General features: G+C 43.4%; 1 protein-coding gene across 1 annotated transcript in view; it reads right to left on the bottom strand.

The window, feature by feature from the left end:
• Positions 1-8,953: 8,953 nt before the first annotated feature.
• nudcd1 (NudC domain containing 1) overlaps positions 8,954-19,260 on the bottom strand; it is a 56,444-nt gene continuing 46,137 nt past the window's right edge. The window contains exon 10 of the mRNA XM_026156004.2: positions 8,954-9,482. Coding sequence (XP_026011789.1) covers positions 9,193-9,482 — 290 coding nt within the window. The 3' untranslated portion in view covers positions 8,954-9,192. The remainder of the gene's footprint in view (positions 9,483-19,260) is intronic.

The raw sequence follows: 19,260 nt of genomic DNA, 5'->3' as shown, positions 1-19,260 counted from the left end.
AGCAACAGTTGATCCAATGTGAAAATCCCTAAAGGGAGCAACTACGAGAAGAAGAATACTAATATACTGTGTACACATCAGCGAGTCACAAAAAAGACATATTTCTTTATTACAATAAGTGTGAGCTTCCAGTCATGGAAACAAACACCATCTGGAAGCCTGAAAAACATAAAGACATGTATTTAAATGATGGATGTAGCCATCACAACATCACCCACTGGTTTCGGGAATCTGCATTTTGATGCCTCAGTGTCAGTTTTTTGGCTGCCACCATGTTGTTATTGTTTTATTGTTTTGATTTTTTTTTTGTTTCTTGCTTTTTTTTTTTGGCTTAGTTTGAACTAGAAGATACTACATTTGAACACGAATGTTATGCAGGCTCAGAAATACACATACCTGCTAATTAGTAACAGATTAATAAAATACCAAAATTCTACTCACAAAAACTGAAGCACAAACCTCGTGCATGATCTATAGCACACAGCAAGCCATAGCATATGTCTGACAATTACACGAAAACAGCACAAACACAGTTCAGTGACTTAAATTAGTGCAGATGCAGACAGCAATCAGCTAGACGTACTATTTTAGCACACTTGCCATGTCTAAGGATTTTGGGACTGAAGAGTAAAGAAGACATAAAGCTGTCCTTGCATCTTTTTTTCTGTTATTTTTGATATGTTGTCTTTAAAGATGCTTTAGTCAGCACTGTGGAACAATCAAATTACTATGCAATCCCTTTAAACATGCGTCTGCATATGAGTACGCAACTCTGCAAGCAAGATCTTAGCTATCAGAAGCTTTCTGTTTTCTGTTTGTAGTCTGTGTAACATTGCTCAATCGCATTTGAGCAGGCTTTGTATTGTAGATTTAAAAAATTCCCTTGAAAAGCAAAAGGAGGAGAGTATTTGAAGAAATTCAATCTCAAAGCCTTCAGTTCTCGTCTGATGACAATTTCCCTTTTTATTTCCTGTTTGTAAATTTATCTACGTTCGCAAACACTGACGGGAACAGAAAACAGGAAGTCTTAGCCTGGATATCTACCGGCTTCACCGACAGATTATCAAGATGGTATTTGGTGAATTTCCAGATTGATTATTTTGTGCAGTGTCAACGAGGCAGAAAATCATCACTTTACTGTGCAGCTCCTGAGACCCTTTATCCTCATATAGGTTTTTCTCCATCTTATATTTCTACTTTGTTGAGCAGTGTTGGCTTTATTGTGTTATTCTGTAAAATAAACCAATTGTCTCCATATATGCAAACACACTGTTAAAAAAAGAAGTGCGTAACAACGACATAATGAAGTAAAATCTTCCTGTTCAAAGATGAAGCAGAGTTTTTGCATGTAGCAGGTCCAGCTAATCTCACACAGCTTGGAGAGATTGAAACTGCGCCCCAAACATGAGGTCAGGTCACAGGAGAGTGAAGCTTTACAGAGCTCCAAACAATCAGTCAGCTGTCATTCATTTACAGCTTGCTCATAAACACATCAATTGCTGGTGGAGAGTGAATACTGAAATGTCCTTAGATGGCCAGAGAGATAGATAGAAATGACTGTTAATGCTGCTCTGTAAATACTGGACTTGTAAATAAGTAACATTTGATCCTGATAAGTTGGTATGTTATTGCTGTCACGGTTCTGGGTCGGTTCGACCCAGCATTTTGAGTTTATTATGTTTGGATTTATTTTTTGAATGATCGTTTTTGTTCCTCTTGTGCTTTGTCGATTATTATTAGAATTCTATCTTTCTGTTTATTCGTGGTCAGGATTTGTTGTCTCATGTATTGTTTGAGTTTCATGTATTATTTTCTGTCTGCCCCTCTGTGTTGAGTCCGTGTCTTTGAGTAGTGATTCATGTTTCCTGTTTTATTGTGAAAGTCTCTGTCTTATGTTAGTGTGTGTGCAGCTTTGCTCCCCCTGTCTCGTTAGCCCTGTTCTCTCCCAGCTGTGTCTCCCTCCTGTTGCCCATTCCCTCATTACCACCCTGTGTATATAAGCCCTGTGTTTTCCCGTGCTCGGTGTCGCGTCGTACCTACTTGGTTTCTGTTTTTGTTTCATGCCAACAATAAAAGCTGTGGTTTTCAGTTACATTTCGTCTCGGAGTCCTGCATTTGGATCCACATTTCCACCTGCCCGCACACAGAGCCCTGACAATTGCTGTCTTTACAGTCTATTTCAACCAGCAGTGGAAATAGCTCCAGGTACAAAATTCTACTGTGAACACGCATTTCAACTCAAAATGCACTCAGAAATGATTTGCAATGACAAACTAAAAATACTCAGTTTTTCCTGTCCATTCCAGTATACGTGTGAGAAACTGGCTAAAGGTAAAAAAAATAAAGCCTTTTTTTCCTCAACACAAAACACAAGTTCATTCAGCGTACATGATTATTACATTTCTATCTAGGATCCTCTAGTATTTAGTATTTTAGTATTTATTTATTTATTGTCATTGTCAAGAACAATGAAATTGCGTTTGGGGCTTCCATACAACCCCCAAAAAAGAAGAAAATAATAAATACCCCTTAAAACCCAAGTGTACATATTTAACCCAGTGTGACTCCAATGCAATAAGACAATCCTTAGCAATAATGTTCGTAGAAATTCAGACAAAGACCTGAGAAACATGACAAAATACAACAATGCAACCCATTCAATATTATTGTACTGTGAGATATGATATCGGATATGATAGTTATCTATTTAAGAAAGAGGGGGGGGGGGGGGCAGGAGGGGGAAGAGAATAAAGATATGATGCACCAATGCAGACCAGTTCATTGCTATTAAGAAGTTGGATATGGTTATTGTCCGTGAGAGGGGGGCAGAGAGTTCAGGAGCCTCACAGCCTGTGGATACAGGCTGTTGGCCAGTCTGGATGTTCTGGCCTGTATAGACCTGTACCTTCTCCCTGAGGGCAGCAGATGGAAAAGGTGGCGCGCAGGGTGATGTTGGTCCCGCAGGATACTGTGCACCCTCCTCAGACAGCGAGTGGGGAAGATATTACTGATCTAAAACTCTGACTGTTGACCACAGAGGCTATGCTGTTACAAGAAGCCTTGTGGCTCCCTAAATATATTTGTAAAATATAAAATACTAAAAACAGAGAGCTAACGGTGTTAGCTTGGCTTAAAAAACACAACAAAAGTTTTAAGGCGTTGCTTCCAGTTATGCTAAATTAAGCTTGCTGACCTCTGCATTTCAGTGCTATTGACCTTCTCATTCACTTTTTTTGAAGACTGCATTGTTGTGTGTAATGAGCATCCATGCTCTCCTGGTCATCGGGGCAGAAGTCCAAGTAGAGATGCCCAGACTGTCGTCTCCTTGGCCGCCTCCTGCAGCTTTTCTCTGGGGACAGCAAGATGTTCACAAGCCACCTCAAGACACTGAACAAACCACTGAACTACTTCTTAAATGTTAGTCTGCAAAATGATTACAATGAAACTGATTGGGTCTTTGACAGAGTCTACAGCCTATAATTTTCTGTGATTAAATCAATAATTTCACTTAGAAAAACTGGTTTGTAAAAAATCTTTCAATCAAATTTGAGATCCATTAATTAAAAACTGAGTAATCTGCCTCATTTCAAGTTGATGGCACTTTCTGTGGTGATGTAGCATCCACCGTCCGTGGACAAACGATCATGCAGGTATGACATCAGCGACTCCCTAATTATTTTCATCCGTGGATTGATGCCATCCGGGTGGAGCTCCATTCATTACCAAAGAATGTGCAATCAACTCAGGACTAATTTACCTACACAAATCTCCTGCTGGGAAAGTTTGTGGGTTTGTTTGTTTTAATTGTTTAATCATTTAAAAAGGTGCCAATTACACCTGCAGAGAAGTGCGTTTCCATCACGAGGAGCTGAGCTTTAATCACAAACCAATTGTTTTTGTTTTTTCAAAACCTCTCAGATCTCCTCACAGTAAAACTGACAAATTAATGCTGTTACCATATACACCAGCGCTCTATTTGACAGAGATAAGCCTGTATTTAACTGAAACTTGATCTTTTTAACTTACTTTAATCTACAGGGATTAGAGTAAATCTCTAACACGCTTTATTATCACTAAATGTATTTTATGTATTGCATGTTGTGTATCCCCCCAGCGCTGCAAATCGCTACCTTACCATGGTGGAATAGTTTGTGTATCCCAGGGATCCCAGGGGGCTTTTGCCCCCCAGTAGGGACTCCCATGGCAAACTGGTCCTATGGGAGGGCCCAGACAAAGAGTTATTAAGGAGTCCCCTATAAGTATACAAACAAGGGAACAGTTCAGCCTGCCCGGGAAATGTTTTGCCTTTGTTCTGCAAGAAGCTGATCATCATACAAGGGCACAAAACCCTAAAAAGGATAAGGGGCTAAGCTGCTGGGTGATTACCAGTCTGTACAATAAAGATGGATGTAGCTTCTTGGAATGGAGAGTATAAAACATGGACGTGACCACCATTTTCATTTCTTGGAGCCAGAACATACCTTATATGGGTGAAGAGCTGGTACATCAAATTGCCAGCTAAAGCTAGCAGGGTTGGTTTGCAAGGGACATTCATAAACTGTACTGTCACACATATTGGTCAACTAGTACTAACATGTGCTCTAAAAGCCATCACAAGGAAGAACACATCAAAGTCCCTGATTTTAACATGGGAGCCTCAGTTTGAGGCGTCATGACCAGTGGGTTATGTCCATCTTTTATATACAGTTTCGTGACGACAGACCATAACGCATGGACACAGCCACTGTGATGCCGTTGGCCAAAGCCGTCTTGGTTTTCTGGAGTCTAATGTCATGTTTGAATGAGTTTTTCATCATATTTAGACGAGAGAGGGAGCACTAAGACTAAGACACAGGTATTGGCTAATTAAACACACAGCACACCATATTATTTGGCTGATCACTGCATTAATACGTTTTCTGTCACGCCAATGTGATGCTGTGTATTGTTTAGTACCTCTGTTCCTGCATTTTTGCTAGGATGTGCTATACTGTACATCTTGGTCATCCACAATAAAAAAAAATACAGCTCTTATGCTGCAGTCTGTTAATGTGCCGACATATTTCTGCACTGCAGAGTGTACTGCAAAGCACAGATTCATCTAATCCTCACAATGACCCTGTATCTACTTCTTGTGCTTTTCTTCTGCAGTGAGTTACATTTTAATCAGTTGACCTTGAAGAGCAATTTCATAAAGCAAATTATTTTAACCGAGCGTTATAAAAAGTTATTTAAACTGAAACTGTAGCCTGAACCACTGCACCACCCTTATTGTCTTTCCTATTTCATTATGATTGTATCCGTCTCTATATATGAATGAGTGTGCTCTGGTGGCGAAATATGAGTCAGATGCATGTCGCCGTCTCAGGAAACTTGATTTTAATTTAGAGCCAGACTGACCCTGCAGCGAGTGAAACTCATTCAGAGGAACTGATTAGATTTTTACCAAATTTATTGCTGTTAGTCACAGAAATGCTCTTTTAATAAAACTCCCTCAAATCTCAGTTTATAAACTCAGTTGGTGTTTACCTGAAGACGGCAATATTAAGGTTTGGGAAATGCAGACTTTGAGCAGTTACAGTTTCTCATTCTCTAATTCTCTGCGGCTCGATGGCTTGACAACATGTTTTTTTTCTTTCTTTGTGTCTGAGTAAACACACAGCCCATCCTCAGAGACATTAGCAGCTTTGACAGGCTGCCTTCAAGTAATCTCGGGATACTGGTACAGCTAATAAAAACAAGCGGTGCGTCCTAATGCAATTGCACACAAATAATTAAATAAAAACAGAGTGAAACTGGATTTTCCAGAGCAAAACAATTATATAGAAACTAGAAAAAGTTGATTACCCACAGCCTATTGTGAGTCTTTGTAGAGTCAAGGCAAATGGCTCAAAAAGCGTCAGAACTCAAGGGAACCGAGGGCACAAATTGTGGATAGTCTTTACAAAACTGCCCATTGTGAGAAACAAGCTAAATTGCTCAGGCAAACTGCTTTGATTCTGTAGTTTCATTAAGACATGCGGCGTCCATCAGTCGTTCCACTTCATGCAACATTGGCAATCTCAAGGCATCAATATAGGTAATACTGTGATTGGTTAGAGCTATTCTTCTATACTTTGTGAATATTGGCAGGCTGATTCTGGCTGATTATTGTTACCTTCAGTTGAATATGAAGAGACACTGATATAGATCCATTTCTCACAGAGGCTAAAGGTAATGTTGTGTTTAAGCTTTTTGCTTTTTCAGAGCCAGTCCCTCATTCTACTGCTTGTGCAGCTTTTTCTCTCTCTCTCTGCTTTTTCTTGTGTTACAATCACAAAAACAGCAAGCAGACCATCCCATTCTTTTTACAGAAAAGTCCATTAGTGTTTCTCTTCAACCTCTGCTTATTTCTTGGTCGATTGTATGAGTGGCCTTCTTCAAGGTTTCTTAAAGAGGAGGAAGGAAAGGTTGCTGCTGAACAAGCAGCAAGGCAAGACTCTAGCTTTGCCATAAAGATGTGAAAAATTTACAGCTAATGCAAACGGCAGCTTTTCTTGTGTTTGATGCTGGAGAAAACACACAAAAGTTTAAAGTGTGAACTCCATTATCCAGCTCAGATTTCTACAGTTTAATAGATCAGAGGAAAAATATGTCAGACACAAAATATAGTCGCAGCTTGTATGAGAAGAACAGCATTTCCATTTAAATGTTGCCCACCTTAAAAACGATGAGAAAAAAAAGTCCCTTTCGAATACGACATGATTGCATTTTTTAGGCCTCTTGAGATTTTAGGCTTCAAGAATAACCACTCTGTTCAAGATTGAGGCTGATGCAACAGAAGCCAGTGTGATGTGTGAAACATGTTTATGGAAATTTATGGAAATGAATAACAGCCTCTTTCATTTTTCTGATTGCAAACGAGCCAAAGAGAGGGATTTCCTCACCGTTCACATCCTCACTGACCATCTGACAATACTACAACCAAGCAGCCTCCAATGAACCACTTATTCATTATGAGAAATTTACACCATCCTGTTAAAAGAATGTATTTCATCGATTAAAAAAACTCAGTAGAAATGCAGAAATATATGTTTAAATCTACAGAAGTCATTCAATTAAAGTCTTCAAATATATGACCTGATTTTTTGAGGGTAGATGCAACTGGTAAAGCTCAGGATAACTAATGGCTCAATCACACTAGAGTAAAAGTAGGATAGCACCCTCTTGAGGTTTTTTGCTGTCAGGCTCTATTACAAATAGTTATAGCATACAAAGGTGGAGGGTGTTCAATCATCAACCTCTTGGAAACCAATTTTGATTGCAAACCAGTTGCACAGGTTGCCTAGTGGGAGGCAACTTGTCTCCAAAAAAATTGCGGTCTGACTCGGACTGACTGCAATAAGTCTCAGACAGACTGGTGAAGACTTACAAATAGTTGCAAGGTCTGCCTGCACCAATGGGAACAACTCATCTGTGAAGGCGATATTCCTACATAAAGGTCTCCATGTCATTTTGCAATCTTAGCCTTGATCTGCAGCAAATACACATCTATTTGTGGAGGAATTTGTGTTTCAAACCTATGAGTCTGATTGTAAGTATTTAATATGAATTTCTGTGCATCCAGATGGCAACGGATTTGCAATTTTTTCCAAGTTATCACAGTTAACAGTGCTCGCTGCGTTATCACAGATGTAATTGCCAGCATAACCCGATTCAACAGACAGCAGAACGACTCCATCTTATTCCCATATTTAGTGCAACTGACCTAGCCAAGGCCTTCGAAGCAACGATTTCAAAGGCAGCAAAATCACAAGTCCATTGCAAACGGTAACAATGATTTTGGTTGTGCTGCTCTCTGTTAAGATTAATGGTTTATGTCTTAGTGAAATTTTGTATTACATTATTACCGTAAATGTTACACAACATAACATAATAAATGAAATATCTTTATTGGATAAAGCGAGGTTCAAAATTTGTATTTGATTTGATAGATTTAAATCGAAGTTTTCTCACAGGGGAGTATATCTTTTTTGAATCAGCTCATATATCAGACTGACAGGAGGAAACACATCTATATTCGCCATGGTCTAAAGAAAGAATGTGCAAAATACACTTTGTAAAATCCTTCAGGACAGAGACAGGACAGGAACTAGAAAGTTTTCTGAAATTAGATGAAGTATAACGTTCCATCAGTTTTACTGGAAATGAGAATTCAAATTTTAAGTAACAGAAAGGACATTCCTCTGATTATGTGACAAACTGAGCCGTGTAGGAGTATGTTGTCCGACTTAAGTTAGCACAACATGTAACGAGCAAAGACTTAAACATGCCAGTGTGTACCAACATCCTTGTTTTTTGGGTTTTTTTTAGAATTGTTGTTAGTCAGTTAATGAACTACAAACAAAGTGACAGACCGCACCTAAAGCTGTAACGCTGCATGAGCTCGACATGTGTGGAGAAAGGAGACCCGAAGAACTGAAGCAGAGCATCGATACAATAAAACACTGAAGTTTAACACATGAGACTGAACTGATCCAGTATCGCTGCACTGTTTAGCTGATGTTTAGCTGATGTTTAGCTGATGTTTAGGTAGATGTCTGACACATTATGGCACTCATGGTGCCTTGTTTCTCTGCGTCTCTACACTAATAATAATTTACTAAAACTATTTGCTAACACTAAACAATTCGCAGAATGCATGAGTGCCTTTAATACTTACTTAGATTAAATGTTATGTTACATGTTTATTCATTCATATTCATATGTCATTATGCTAATAAAGAATTTTACTGCAAATAGATCAATTGCATAAATGTCCTAAAGAACATACCTACATGTATGTTTTGGATTTATTCGCAGAGTGGTTTGAAAGAAGTCGAGTTATGGAAGCCAAATAGTCCAAATATGTTTCTCCCTGTGATATCTGCCTCATTTACATTCATGTCAGTAATCCAGTCACAGAGGGAAAAAATCAATTCAAGAAACATTTATTTTCCACTTTTTTCTGTAAGAACATGATTTTTCACTTCTTGATCATGTAGATTTTTGTAACACACAGAAGACATCTGAAAAGGGAAACACGAGGAGGGGTTCATCCCGCACAAAAAGCACAAAGGATCATTTTTCAGCTCAAGCAGATAATCAGCCTTTAGTGTGGAATGATGGAGCTCTCAGGGGGTAGTGAGATGAAAATCTAACAGAGTCCCAAATCTAATTATTATTGACCTTTAGAACGAAGAGATTACTGGAGGTCAGGATGTACAGTCTCTCATTGGTCGCTCTGAAGCCCAGGATTGGTTTGTCGGAGTCCAGGCTGGCCACCTGTTGCTTGGCAACCTGTCCTACCTGACGGCCCTGTTTCCTGTTGAAGAGGACGGTCTCCACCGGGGAAGGCTGGCGGTAGATGAATGCACGGCGGAGACATTCACACAGTGAAGCGTAGGAGAAGTTTGGAGCGCAGGTGGCAAACTTCTTATCTCGTTTGGATGCCTGGACATAACCTGCAAAAATAAATAAATATAAGATCAGAGACATGCAGGGACAGTTTCTAACCTTCACTTTATACTGTCTCACTGAAATAAGGACACAGAGTGTTACTCCAGATAAGCTTGATTTATAGTCCTGTGTTCTGTGACAGCAGTACTAATACCTGCTTGGAAGCTAATTTGGTTTCCACAAGGATGAGCAGCATTTTTAGGACAGAAGGACTCTAAAAGACAATTTAAACTCACCAGTCCAGAAACATTAAGACTAAAAGCCACCACTTTAAAGTGTGGCGGGCCACATAGTGCAGCGTCTATGTGCGGGACAACAGATGCCATAGGGGAGTTGACCGATGTGCTGACATTAGCTTAAAGTGATCTGATGGCATCTAACAGCAACCTCTGCAGCTGTAGCAAAATGCAGAATGGCTCTTTGAGACTCTTTGAGGCTGGCTCCAAACACAAGTTAGCAAAAATATGAAAACTCATATTCATCTTTATAGCAAATTGTTCTGTGCAAGTAGCATTTTTTAAATAACTTACTTATTAAATTTGATAAAAGTCTCAGGTTGCAGGAACTAACTGTCTCTTCACCTCAATTAATTCAAGTCACTGAAGTGGACATGTCGGCCATATCCATCCAATAAGTCCGTGCTTCAGATTAAGTGAAATTCTATTATTTAATTTGTCTGTTAGTCATTTCTGTGATCTACAGAACTACATTAGACAACAGCTGCCTAAATGGCAGGGTGGCCAGCTGGTGTAGCTCACGTGGGTCTTACAGGTTATAAAAACTGGCTCAGATGAACTGTTCACCTGGCATCATTTGTTAGTTTATGTTTAACATGCTCCATTTTATTTAAGTAAACATCCTGTGTCGACTTCCACGTATAAACAGATAGGTGTGTCTGTGCTGGACTTGGCTGATAACTAAGGTACAGTTATGGGTACGCTGGTACAGTTTATAAGCGCAGCTTGCTAGGCTTAGCCGATAACTTCCACGCTTTCAACTAAATATAGTCACGAGGAAAAGATGGCAGAAGTAATAAAGTAATAGTGGAGGCTTAAAAAGCCACAAGCCAGAGGGTGATGTCACAGTGGATATATCCTCCTTCTCTCTGTGGAGGAAACCAACTACTTAAATTCTAAGACAATATCTTTGTGATGGCATGATTGTTTCTGGTTGTTGGAGTATTTCTCTACCTCAACAGCTAGTATTTGAAGAAGCGAGGAGATGGAGCTGCTAGTGAGAGGAAAAGAAATCTTTTTTTTTGGTCTTTCAGGCCTGGAAATAGCACAGGCGTGAAGTGCTGTAGAGTGCTATGGCACGGTGTGTCGATATGTGGTTGGCCTAGCTGCTGCTGGCGTGGGCTTGAACATAGAGAATAACACACACACACTGTTCCACAGTCATGTGTTTCTGACTTAATGCACATTCTCAGTAAGAGGCACTTACATTTTGAAATAACTGAAGTAATTCAGAACCACAAAGGTTGTGAATAATCTGTCTTATCTTTGAATCTCACAAATGGAAATATTTCCCTTATGAGCCACACGCCCCAAACTACAGATAAACAAAGATCACATATGGCATATGAGATTGTTTTGAGTTTCTACACAGTACGTTTTTTTCCTGTATTCAATGTAATTATTGTTAGGACGAACAGGAGGGAAATGCAGCTCTTTTCCGTACCTGCTGGTCCAGGACTTGAAACTAACTTGTTACAGGATCAATCTACCTGCCACTACCCATAACCCTACTCTCTCCATCTAACAGCCAAGCGTAAAAAGGTTTTTGTTTTTCCTATGGCATAGTTTTGCTGCACAAAGCTCCAGGCGCGGATCCAAATCACAGTATTGGGTGAAGAGAGGTTTAAAAATCTACCCCGGAGTAGCAATGACAAAAACACAGCTGAGGAAAAAGCTAATTGCAGGACGAATAAGAACTCAAGTGAAGCTAAAATATTTCAGTCCCCCCAAACATTCCTCAGAGATCCATGTTTTTAGAAGGGTGTTCAATACAGAAAGCAGACGTGTGATCAATGACCCAGAGAATTCAATTAGCTAGAAAGAGAACGCACCACAGCAGACATGTTCAGTTAATAGTTACAGATACTGAAAAGGTCTAAATAGATGTAACAGAAAGAAAAGAAACAGTCACTGATTCATTCATTATTTAAGTAATTTATCAAATTACTGTAAATACAAAGAATTTTCCAGTTTCAGCCTCTTGAATCTAAAATCAGAGACAATTAAATTCCTTTAAAGATGCCCCCTTTGAAATTTGGACAATTAATCAATAAGTCAGTTAGTTTGGCAGTGATGCTTTAAATCATGTTAAAAGCTGAAACACTGACAAAGCTTTTCCTTTTTTGGCGGCCTGTCCAGGACAACAGCAAGGACAGGCTCCAAAATCCTGAACTGCATAAGTAGTTAAGAAAATGGATGGATGGACGGTTCACTCCTTAAGCTTTGAACAACATAAGTCTTTGATCATTTGCTTTCACTGAACTGGAAATTGCATATTTGCCAAGGTCACTTCAAGAAGACCAAAGAGCTGGGCCAAAAGCACGAAACAGTCATTCTTACTCATCTGATTTATAAAGATGTTTATAAGTGTCGAGTCATTTTCATACTGGGAGATGTGCACAGGCCTGATTTGCACTCCCACAGTTTGCATTCGTCCGTGTAGCTGCACTAGCTATTACATCTGTCAGTGTGAAGCGCTGCAAAGACAAACAGCTATTTCAGCTGTGTCAGTGAGTTTCTGCACCTGCAGCAAACCGGCTTTCATTAGCCGTGTAAACCTGTAAAATCATCAATAGTAGCGACATCCTAATAATCAGAATCAAATACAGAAAATGCTGAATTCTTCATTGGAAAACACTTTACCTATATAAACTACATAAAGTAAAAAGACCACCGCATAGAAAGAAACAGTTGGATGTTAATGAGAGTTCATGATTATTCGTAAATAACTGAGTTACTAAATGCCCCTCTAATTGCACCTAAGGTTTCCATCCACCATCGTTTATTTTATCGTCTCATCACATCAGCCACATGACTCTAGAAATGTTAGACAGTGCTGTAAAGTTTCATTTAGGTGAGTGCGTGTAATTGCTTATAAATACCAGGTTGCTCCAGTACGCCTTCACATATGTACACATTGTTTGTACATCTGCTTCCTGATATTAGTGACAGTGAGACTTTATTGTTCCTCTGCTGCTGAAAAACATCTTTCACTCTTGCAATCTGATGAGCCACTTCCTGCATGCCTAAGATTTCCCATCTGACACCACAGCAGTTCAAAAACGCAAAACCAGCAATTTCTCTCCTGCAGCTCAACATTTGTCCTTAATAAAATTAGCTTGTGTAGTTGTGTTGTGTAGCAGAGCCTTAAGCAGCACAATCAATACTAAACACACTACAGGTTTATGTCATGAATCGCTGTGCGGCAGGCAGGAGTTGGACCCAAAGTGCAGGACTCACAGACTCAGGGAGGTGAACTCAAAACTCAGCTTTATTTGCTGGCAGGGAAAAAACATACAAACTAATCTAAACTGGGAACTTTGAAAACTCACAGAGAGACACACAGGGAGATCCACACAGCAAGAGGGACGACGCGACACTGACTCAGAGAAACACAGGGTTTAAATACACTGGGAAGTAACGAGGGGAATGAGACACAGAAGGAGGGCACAGCTGGGAGAAATCAGGACTGACGAGACAAGCAAAGCAGGACGCATTCACATGAGACACGGACCATCAAAGTAAAACAGGAAGTATCACACAGAGACGCGAACTTGACACAGTGGAGACAGCAACTAAGAAATACAGAGACATAAACCATAAGGCAGAGGTCTAAGAACCAAAATACACAGGGAAATACTCAGCTGGGAACACAAGAGACTAGACTAGAGAGAGTAACAAAAAACCAACCATGAGAACATAATGCACAATGCAGAGTGACAGAAAACAAGAAACTCAAACATGCAAAGACACAATTACACAGAACAGAGGGGACACAGAGAGACATGAAGGGCAAGGGATCAAAACTAGAAGCCATAGAATAAATCACACACAAGTACAATAATACAAAAATCACAAAGAACTAAAAACGCTGGGTCAGGAGACCCAGGACCGTGACAGTACCCCCCCCTCAAGGGCTGGCTCCAGACAGCCCAAACACAGAAAGACAAAACCAAACAGAAAACAACCCAGGGCGGGCGGCGGGGGCCCAGGACGGAGGGCTCGGAACAGAAAACAAAAGAAGAGCACGGCAAACACCGGAGCCCAAGAAAACAACCCAAACACAGAGCAGTTCAGGGGGCCGACCATGCGGAAGGCAACGGCGGAGACGTGGAACCAGTTCAGGGGGCCGACCGTGCGGAAGGCAACGGCGGCGATGCGGAAACAGTTCAGGAGGCCGGCCGTGCGGAAGGCAACGGCGGCGACGTGGAAACAGTTCAGGAGGCCGGCCATGCGCAAGGCAACGACGGCGGCGAAGGAGACAACGGAGCAGTTCAGGAGGCCGACCGCGCGGAAGGCAGCGGCGGCGGCGAAGGAGACGGAGCAGTTCAGGGGGCCGACCGCGCGGAAGGCAGCGGCGGCGGCGAAGGAGACGACGGAGTAGTTCAGGGGGCCGACCGCGCGGAAGGCAGCGGCGGCCCCCCAGTCTCAGGCGTGCTGGCCATGGCCTGGTGGGCACAGGACCAGTCGAGGCAGGACCAGACGAGGCAGGACCAGACGGTGGCGATGCGGGGGCCGGACCAGGCGAAGCACAGGCTGAGGCTGGACCAGACGAGGACGAAGACTCGGAGGCTGGACCAGACGAGGTTGCAGAGGCTGAGGCTGGACCAGGCGGAGCTGCAGAGGCTGAGGCTGGACCAGGCGGAGCTGCAGAGGCTGAGGCTGGACCAGGGGGAGCACAGGCTGAAGTCGAAGCTGGGCCAGAAGCAGAGGCTGAGACCGGACCAGGCGTAGCAGAAGCAGAGGCTGAGACCGGACCAGGCGTAGCAGAAGCAGAGGCTGAGACCGGACCAGGCGTAGCAGAAGCACAGGCAGAGGCCGGCCCAGGCGTAGCAGAAGCACAGGCAGAGGCTGGCCCAGGCGTAGCAGAAGCACAGGCAGAGGCTGGCCCAGGCGTAGCAGAAGCACAGGCAGATGCAGCCGGACCAGGCGACGACGAGGCGGTCGCAGGTGGCGGCTGGACAGGCTCCTCGGGCCCTCCAGCTGATGCGGCGTGAGGCTGAACGGGCCCCTCGGACCCTCCAGCGGAGACAGGAGGCTGAACGGGCCCCTCGGACCCTCCAGCGGAGACAGGAGGCTGAACGGGCCCCTCGGACCCTCCAGCTGACGAGGCGTGAGGCTGGACGGGCCCCTCGGACCCTCCAGCGGAGACAGGAGGCTGAACGGGCCCCTCGGACCCTCCAGCTGACGAGGCGTGAGGCTGAACGGGCCCCTCGGACCCTCCAGCTGACGAGACGTGAGGCTGGACGGGCCCCTCGGACCCTCCAGCGGAGACGGGCGGCTGAACGGGCCCCTCGGACCCTCCAGCGGAGGCTAAAACAAAGCCAACAGGCATGAAGTCCTCTGGCGGACATGAGGACAACTGGCGCTGCACTGAGCACTGACTCTGCCCAGGCAATGCGAACATGGTGCAGTTCTTAGGGGGCTGCTTAAACTTCAGGGGTCCAGAATCAGCTGGGGACTGAGACCTAGCCTCTGGGGAAGCCCTGGAGTGGCCAACTGTGCCAACGGCGGCTAAACCATGAAAAGTACCCTGAGTAGAAATCAAGTTACCTCTCTGCATGGAGTGAATGAGCAAAACTGGCGACACAGGAGACTGAGCAGAGAGAGGCTGCTGGGCAGCTAACTGAGCTACTGGAGACACGGGTGAGAGTGGGAGCTGAGCTACTGGAGACACGGGTGAGAGTGGGAGCTGAGCTACTGGAGACACGGGTGAGAGTGGGAGCTGAGCTACTGATGTTGGTGAAGTAGATAACTGCACGGGAGACTGAACTGAGGGCGTCTGCACTGGCACAGGGGACTGAACTGATGTCTGTTGTAACGGAGGTGGTGAGAGCGGAGTAGGCAGGGGAGTTGATGACTTCACAGGAGAATGAACCAGAGGTGAGTGCACAAGAGACTGAGCTAGAGGTGGTAGTGATAGTTGAGGGGAAAGTGGAGCTGGTGATTGAGTGGATGACTGTGCTAAGGGATGCTGCACTGGGGACACTGGAGACTGCACTGGGGACACTGGAGACTGCACTGGGGACACTGGAGACTGCACTGGGGAAAGCAGGGCTGCAGGAGGCTGCACTGGGGACACTGGAGACTGCACTGGGGATTGCAGTGATGGTTGTAGTGGAGGTGTGACGGGTGGAGGAGTGGCTGAAGTGGCTGCGGGTCGGGCGGCTAGTGGCTCAGCTATAGAGCATATTAACGGCAGGGCTATGGGTTGAATGTCTGACTGAGTAGCAGCCTGAATGGCTGGGTGTAGTGATGGTGGTGGTGGAAGGGAAACAGGTGGTAGTGTGGATGACGGAACTAAGGGCGACTGAGTGGCAGACCGAACTGATGACTGAAGCGATGGTAGAGGTGAAAATGGAGCGTGTGGTGGAGTTAATGGCTGTGCTAGCGGGGACACAGGAGATGGAGCTAGCGCTTCTGGCTGGGCAGCTAAGTGAAAAAACACAGCCCCGGAATAAACAGTCCCAAAGTCAGGAAACTCTTGATTGTCCCTTCCACTCACCACAGCTGGCAACTCAGACGTCTCGGGGTCTGGCTGTGGCGGTGGGTGTCGGCGGCGTGAATGCCGTTTTCTTCGGGAAGCCGGAGGTGCGGTGATGGAGGAAACTGGCAACGACGGAGAGATCACGGCCGGCTCCTCATCCTCCGACCACATTGCTGCGAGAAAAGCAGCGGGTGAGTGACAGTCAGAGTGGAGGGTGGATGGAGAGGAGTCCAGTGGCAGCGGCGTGGAAACGTTTCCCGATTGTGGCGGTCGCTGTTGCGGTATGACGAGCTCGCGAGCTTGTACTGTCTCCTTGGCTTTCTGCAGATTGGACAGTAGGCCCGAAAATCCTGAGAGCTCGCGAAGATGGGGATTCCCCTTGAGAATTGCCTCGATGGCGTTTATCCCAATGGACATTGCTTTAATGTCCGAGGCATGGGAAACTCGCTCCCACAGGCTGAAGATGCGGGCCAAATCGCTTTCCCGGGAGGAGCCTGCTGGGTCCATGTCTGGTCGCGTCGTACTGTCATGAATCGCTGTGCGGCAGGCAGGAGTTGGACCCAAAGTGCAGGACTCACAGACTCAGGGAGGTGAACTCAAAACTCAGCTTTATTTGCTGGCAGGGAAAAAACATACAAACTAATCTAAACTGGGAACTTTGAAAACTCACAGAGAGACACACAGGGAGATCCACACAGCAAGAGGGACGACGCGACACTGACTCAGAGAAACACAGGGTTTAAATACACTGGGAAGTAACGAGGGGAATGAGACACAGAAGGAGGGCACAGCTGGGAGAAATCAGGACTGACGAGACAAGCAAAGCAGGACGCATTCACATGAGACACGGACCATCAAAGTAAAACAGGAAGTATCACACAGAGACGCGAACTTGACACAGTGGAGACAGCAACTAAGAAATACAGAGACATAAACCATAAGGCAGAGGTCTAAGAACCAAAATACACAGGGAAATACTCAGCTGGGAACACAAGAGACTAGACTAGAGAGAGTAACAAAAAACCAACCATGAGAACATAATGCACAATGCAGAGTGACAGAAAACAAGAAACTCAAAAATGCAAAGACACAATTACACAGAACAGAGGGGACACAGAGAGACATGAAGGGCAAGGGATCAAAACTAGAAGCCATAGAATAAATCACACACAAGTACAATAATACAAAAATCACAAAGAACTAAAAACGCTGGGTCAGGAGACCCAGGACCGTGACAGTTTATAGATTTCAAATCTCTGAAAAGTATTATCTAAGGAAACATATCAAACACACACAGATATATGCAAGTTAAATATAAGAGGTTTTAAGAGCTTCAAAACACCAATCATGGAATGGAAGCACACATTAACCACGCTGTGGTTTCATTATTGTGAAAATAAAAACAAAAACAGCACCGTTGCCCTCACATATATACCACTGTCCCAAGTTTAAATCACCTTCTATCTGACCAATAAGCATTTAGGGACACCAGCTTTAAACCAACAGGAGTGTCTGTTATTTTCAAGCTATTTGACAAAACCATTATCCATCTGCCCAAAGAAAAACAGCCTGTGCAGGTGGGCCACACTACAAAGCAAGGCCATAACAACGCAGTGGTACTGCCTCATTTACATGAATAGAGGGGCCATAAACTCCATCACTGCATGCTGGAAATTCTTGTGGGGTTTTCATTTATAAAGACTATAAGACCACATAGTTATAGCTACTATAATTATAGTAGTTATGGTTATAGTAAAAGAGACTGTGCCACCTTACTTCATAGTTCTTTTCTTCTCTTATTTTTGGGATTTGACAGTCAAATTATCTCTTTTCTTTGCAGGAAAACCCCTACCTCTGCAAACTGAAGTGTTTAAGACATTAACAAACTTTTTAAGGACTCTTTCACGTAAATACATTTAATGGTGGTGTGGCATAGTCGTTTCTAGTACGTTACAAGGATGATCTCTGGTACTCAAGCATCCACATTTTGAGTCCTGTTTCTCTCTGTGCCTTGTTCCGACTCATCGAGGTAATTTCCGAAAATATCACCAGGGATCCATCTGCAGTCCAAAACTGGATGATATACTCCAAACAGAAATGTGCTGTTTGGTAAGTGCGCCTTCTTAACAAAAGAGAAATGAAGAAGTCACGGCTGTCAAAGTGCTTCAGGTGTCTGTTGTTTTAAGATGAGAAGAGACAAGTGAGGAGATAAATTACACAGACCAGGAGACTGAAAGAGACGCGGCTCTGGAAACAGGCGCAATCTCAGCACATCGGTGAGTGTCTGAGCTAACAGACACGTTACGATGCAGTCCTCACACTCAGGTATATTATCCAGAGCAGTTTAAAATGTTTATATGCAAAGCCGTCCCCGTTATCATTAACTACACTTTTAAAGCAGTCATTTAGTTGTCTATCCTCTGAAGTTGTGAAGCAGCAGGAGCAGCAGCAGCAGGAGCAGCAGCAGCAGGAGCAGCAGCAGCGTGATACTGGACTTAAATGTAAAGTTATCAGCGCGTGAAATTAATTATTCATCTTATGCTGTCTTTTTTTTTTTTAGATCATAAAGATAGAGTTTTACATCAGTTTGACATTTACTGTGACTCATACATCTTGGGATAAACTTTGCACTACAGACATAGTGGCGTAGCTTCTCTGCTAATACAGGTGATTTTTTACAGAATAAAAGCAACTCTTTCTGCAAAACGATATTTCTGTTTGGATTTGAAACAATAATATTTCCTCTAAGCCCTGACTGTAGTATCATTTCCTTTATTAAATATAAAGCCGAAGCTACTGGCTAGCCATCGTCCCAGTTTCTGCCTCTCACACACAGCTGGAGGTTGTTTTAATGTTAACAGGCCCGAGAAGCGCCTGGGAAGCAACATTTATTCCTCTCGAGTGGCAAATGGCTGCAAACAGTGTTGGTTTGACAACATAACCATATTTGTTAGGCTTAAAAGGCGCTGTAGTGTGTTATCATGAAAGATGTGCTGAAAACCGGAAACTCAGCAACTGTTAAAGATTCACTGCAGCGCTATTGTATGAAGATTTAGTATA

The sequence above is a fragment of the Astatotilapia calliptera genome, chromosome 22, assembly GCF_964374335.1.
Source record: "Astatotilapia calliptera chromosome 22, fAstCal68.1, whole genome shotgun sequence".
NCBI lineage: Eukaryota > Metazoa > Chordata > Actinopteri > Cichliformes > Cichlidae > Astatotilapia > Astatotilapia calliptera.
Note: the sequence above shows the minus strand (reverse complement) of the source record. Positions and strands in the feature narration are given on the sequence as shown.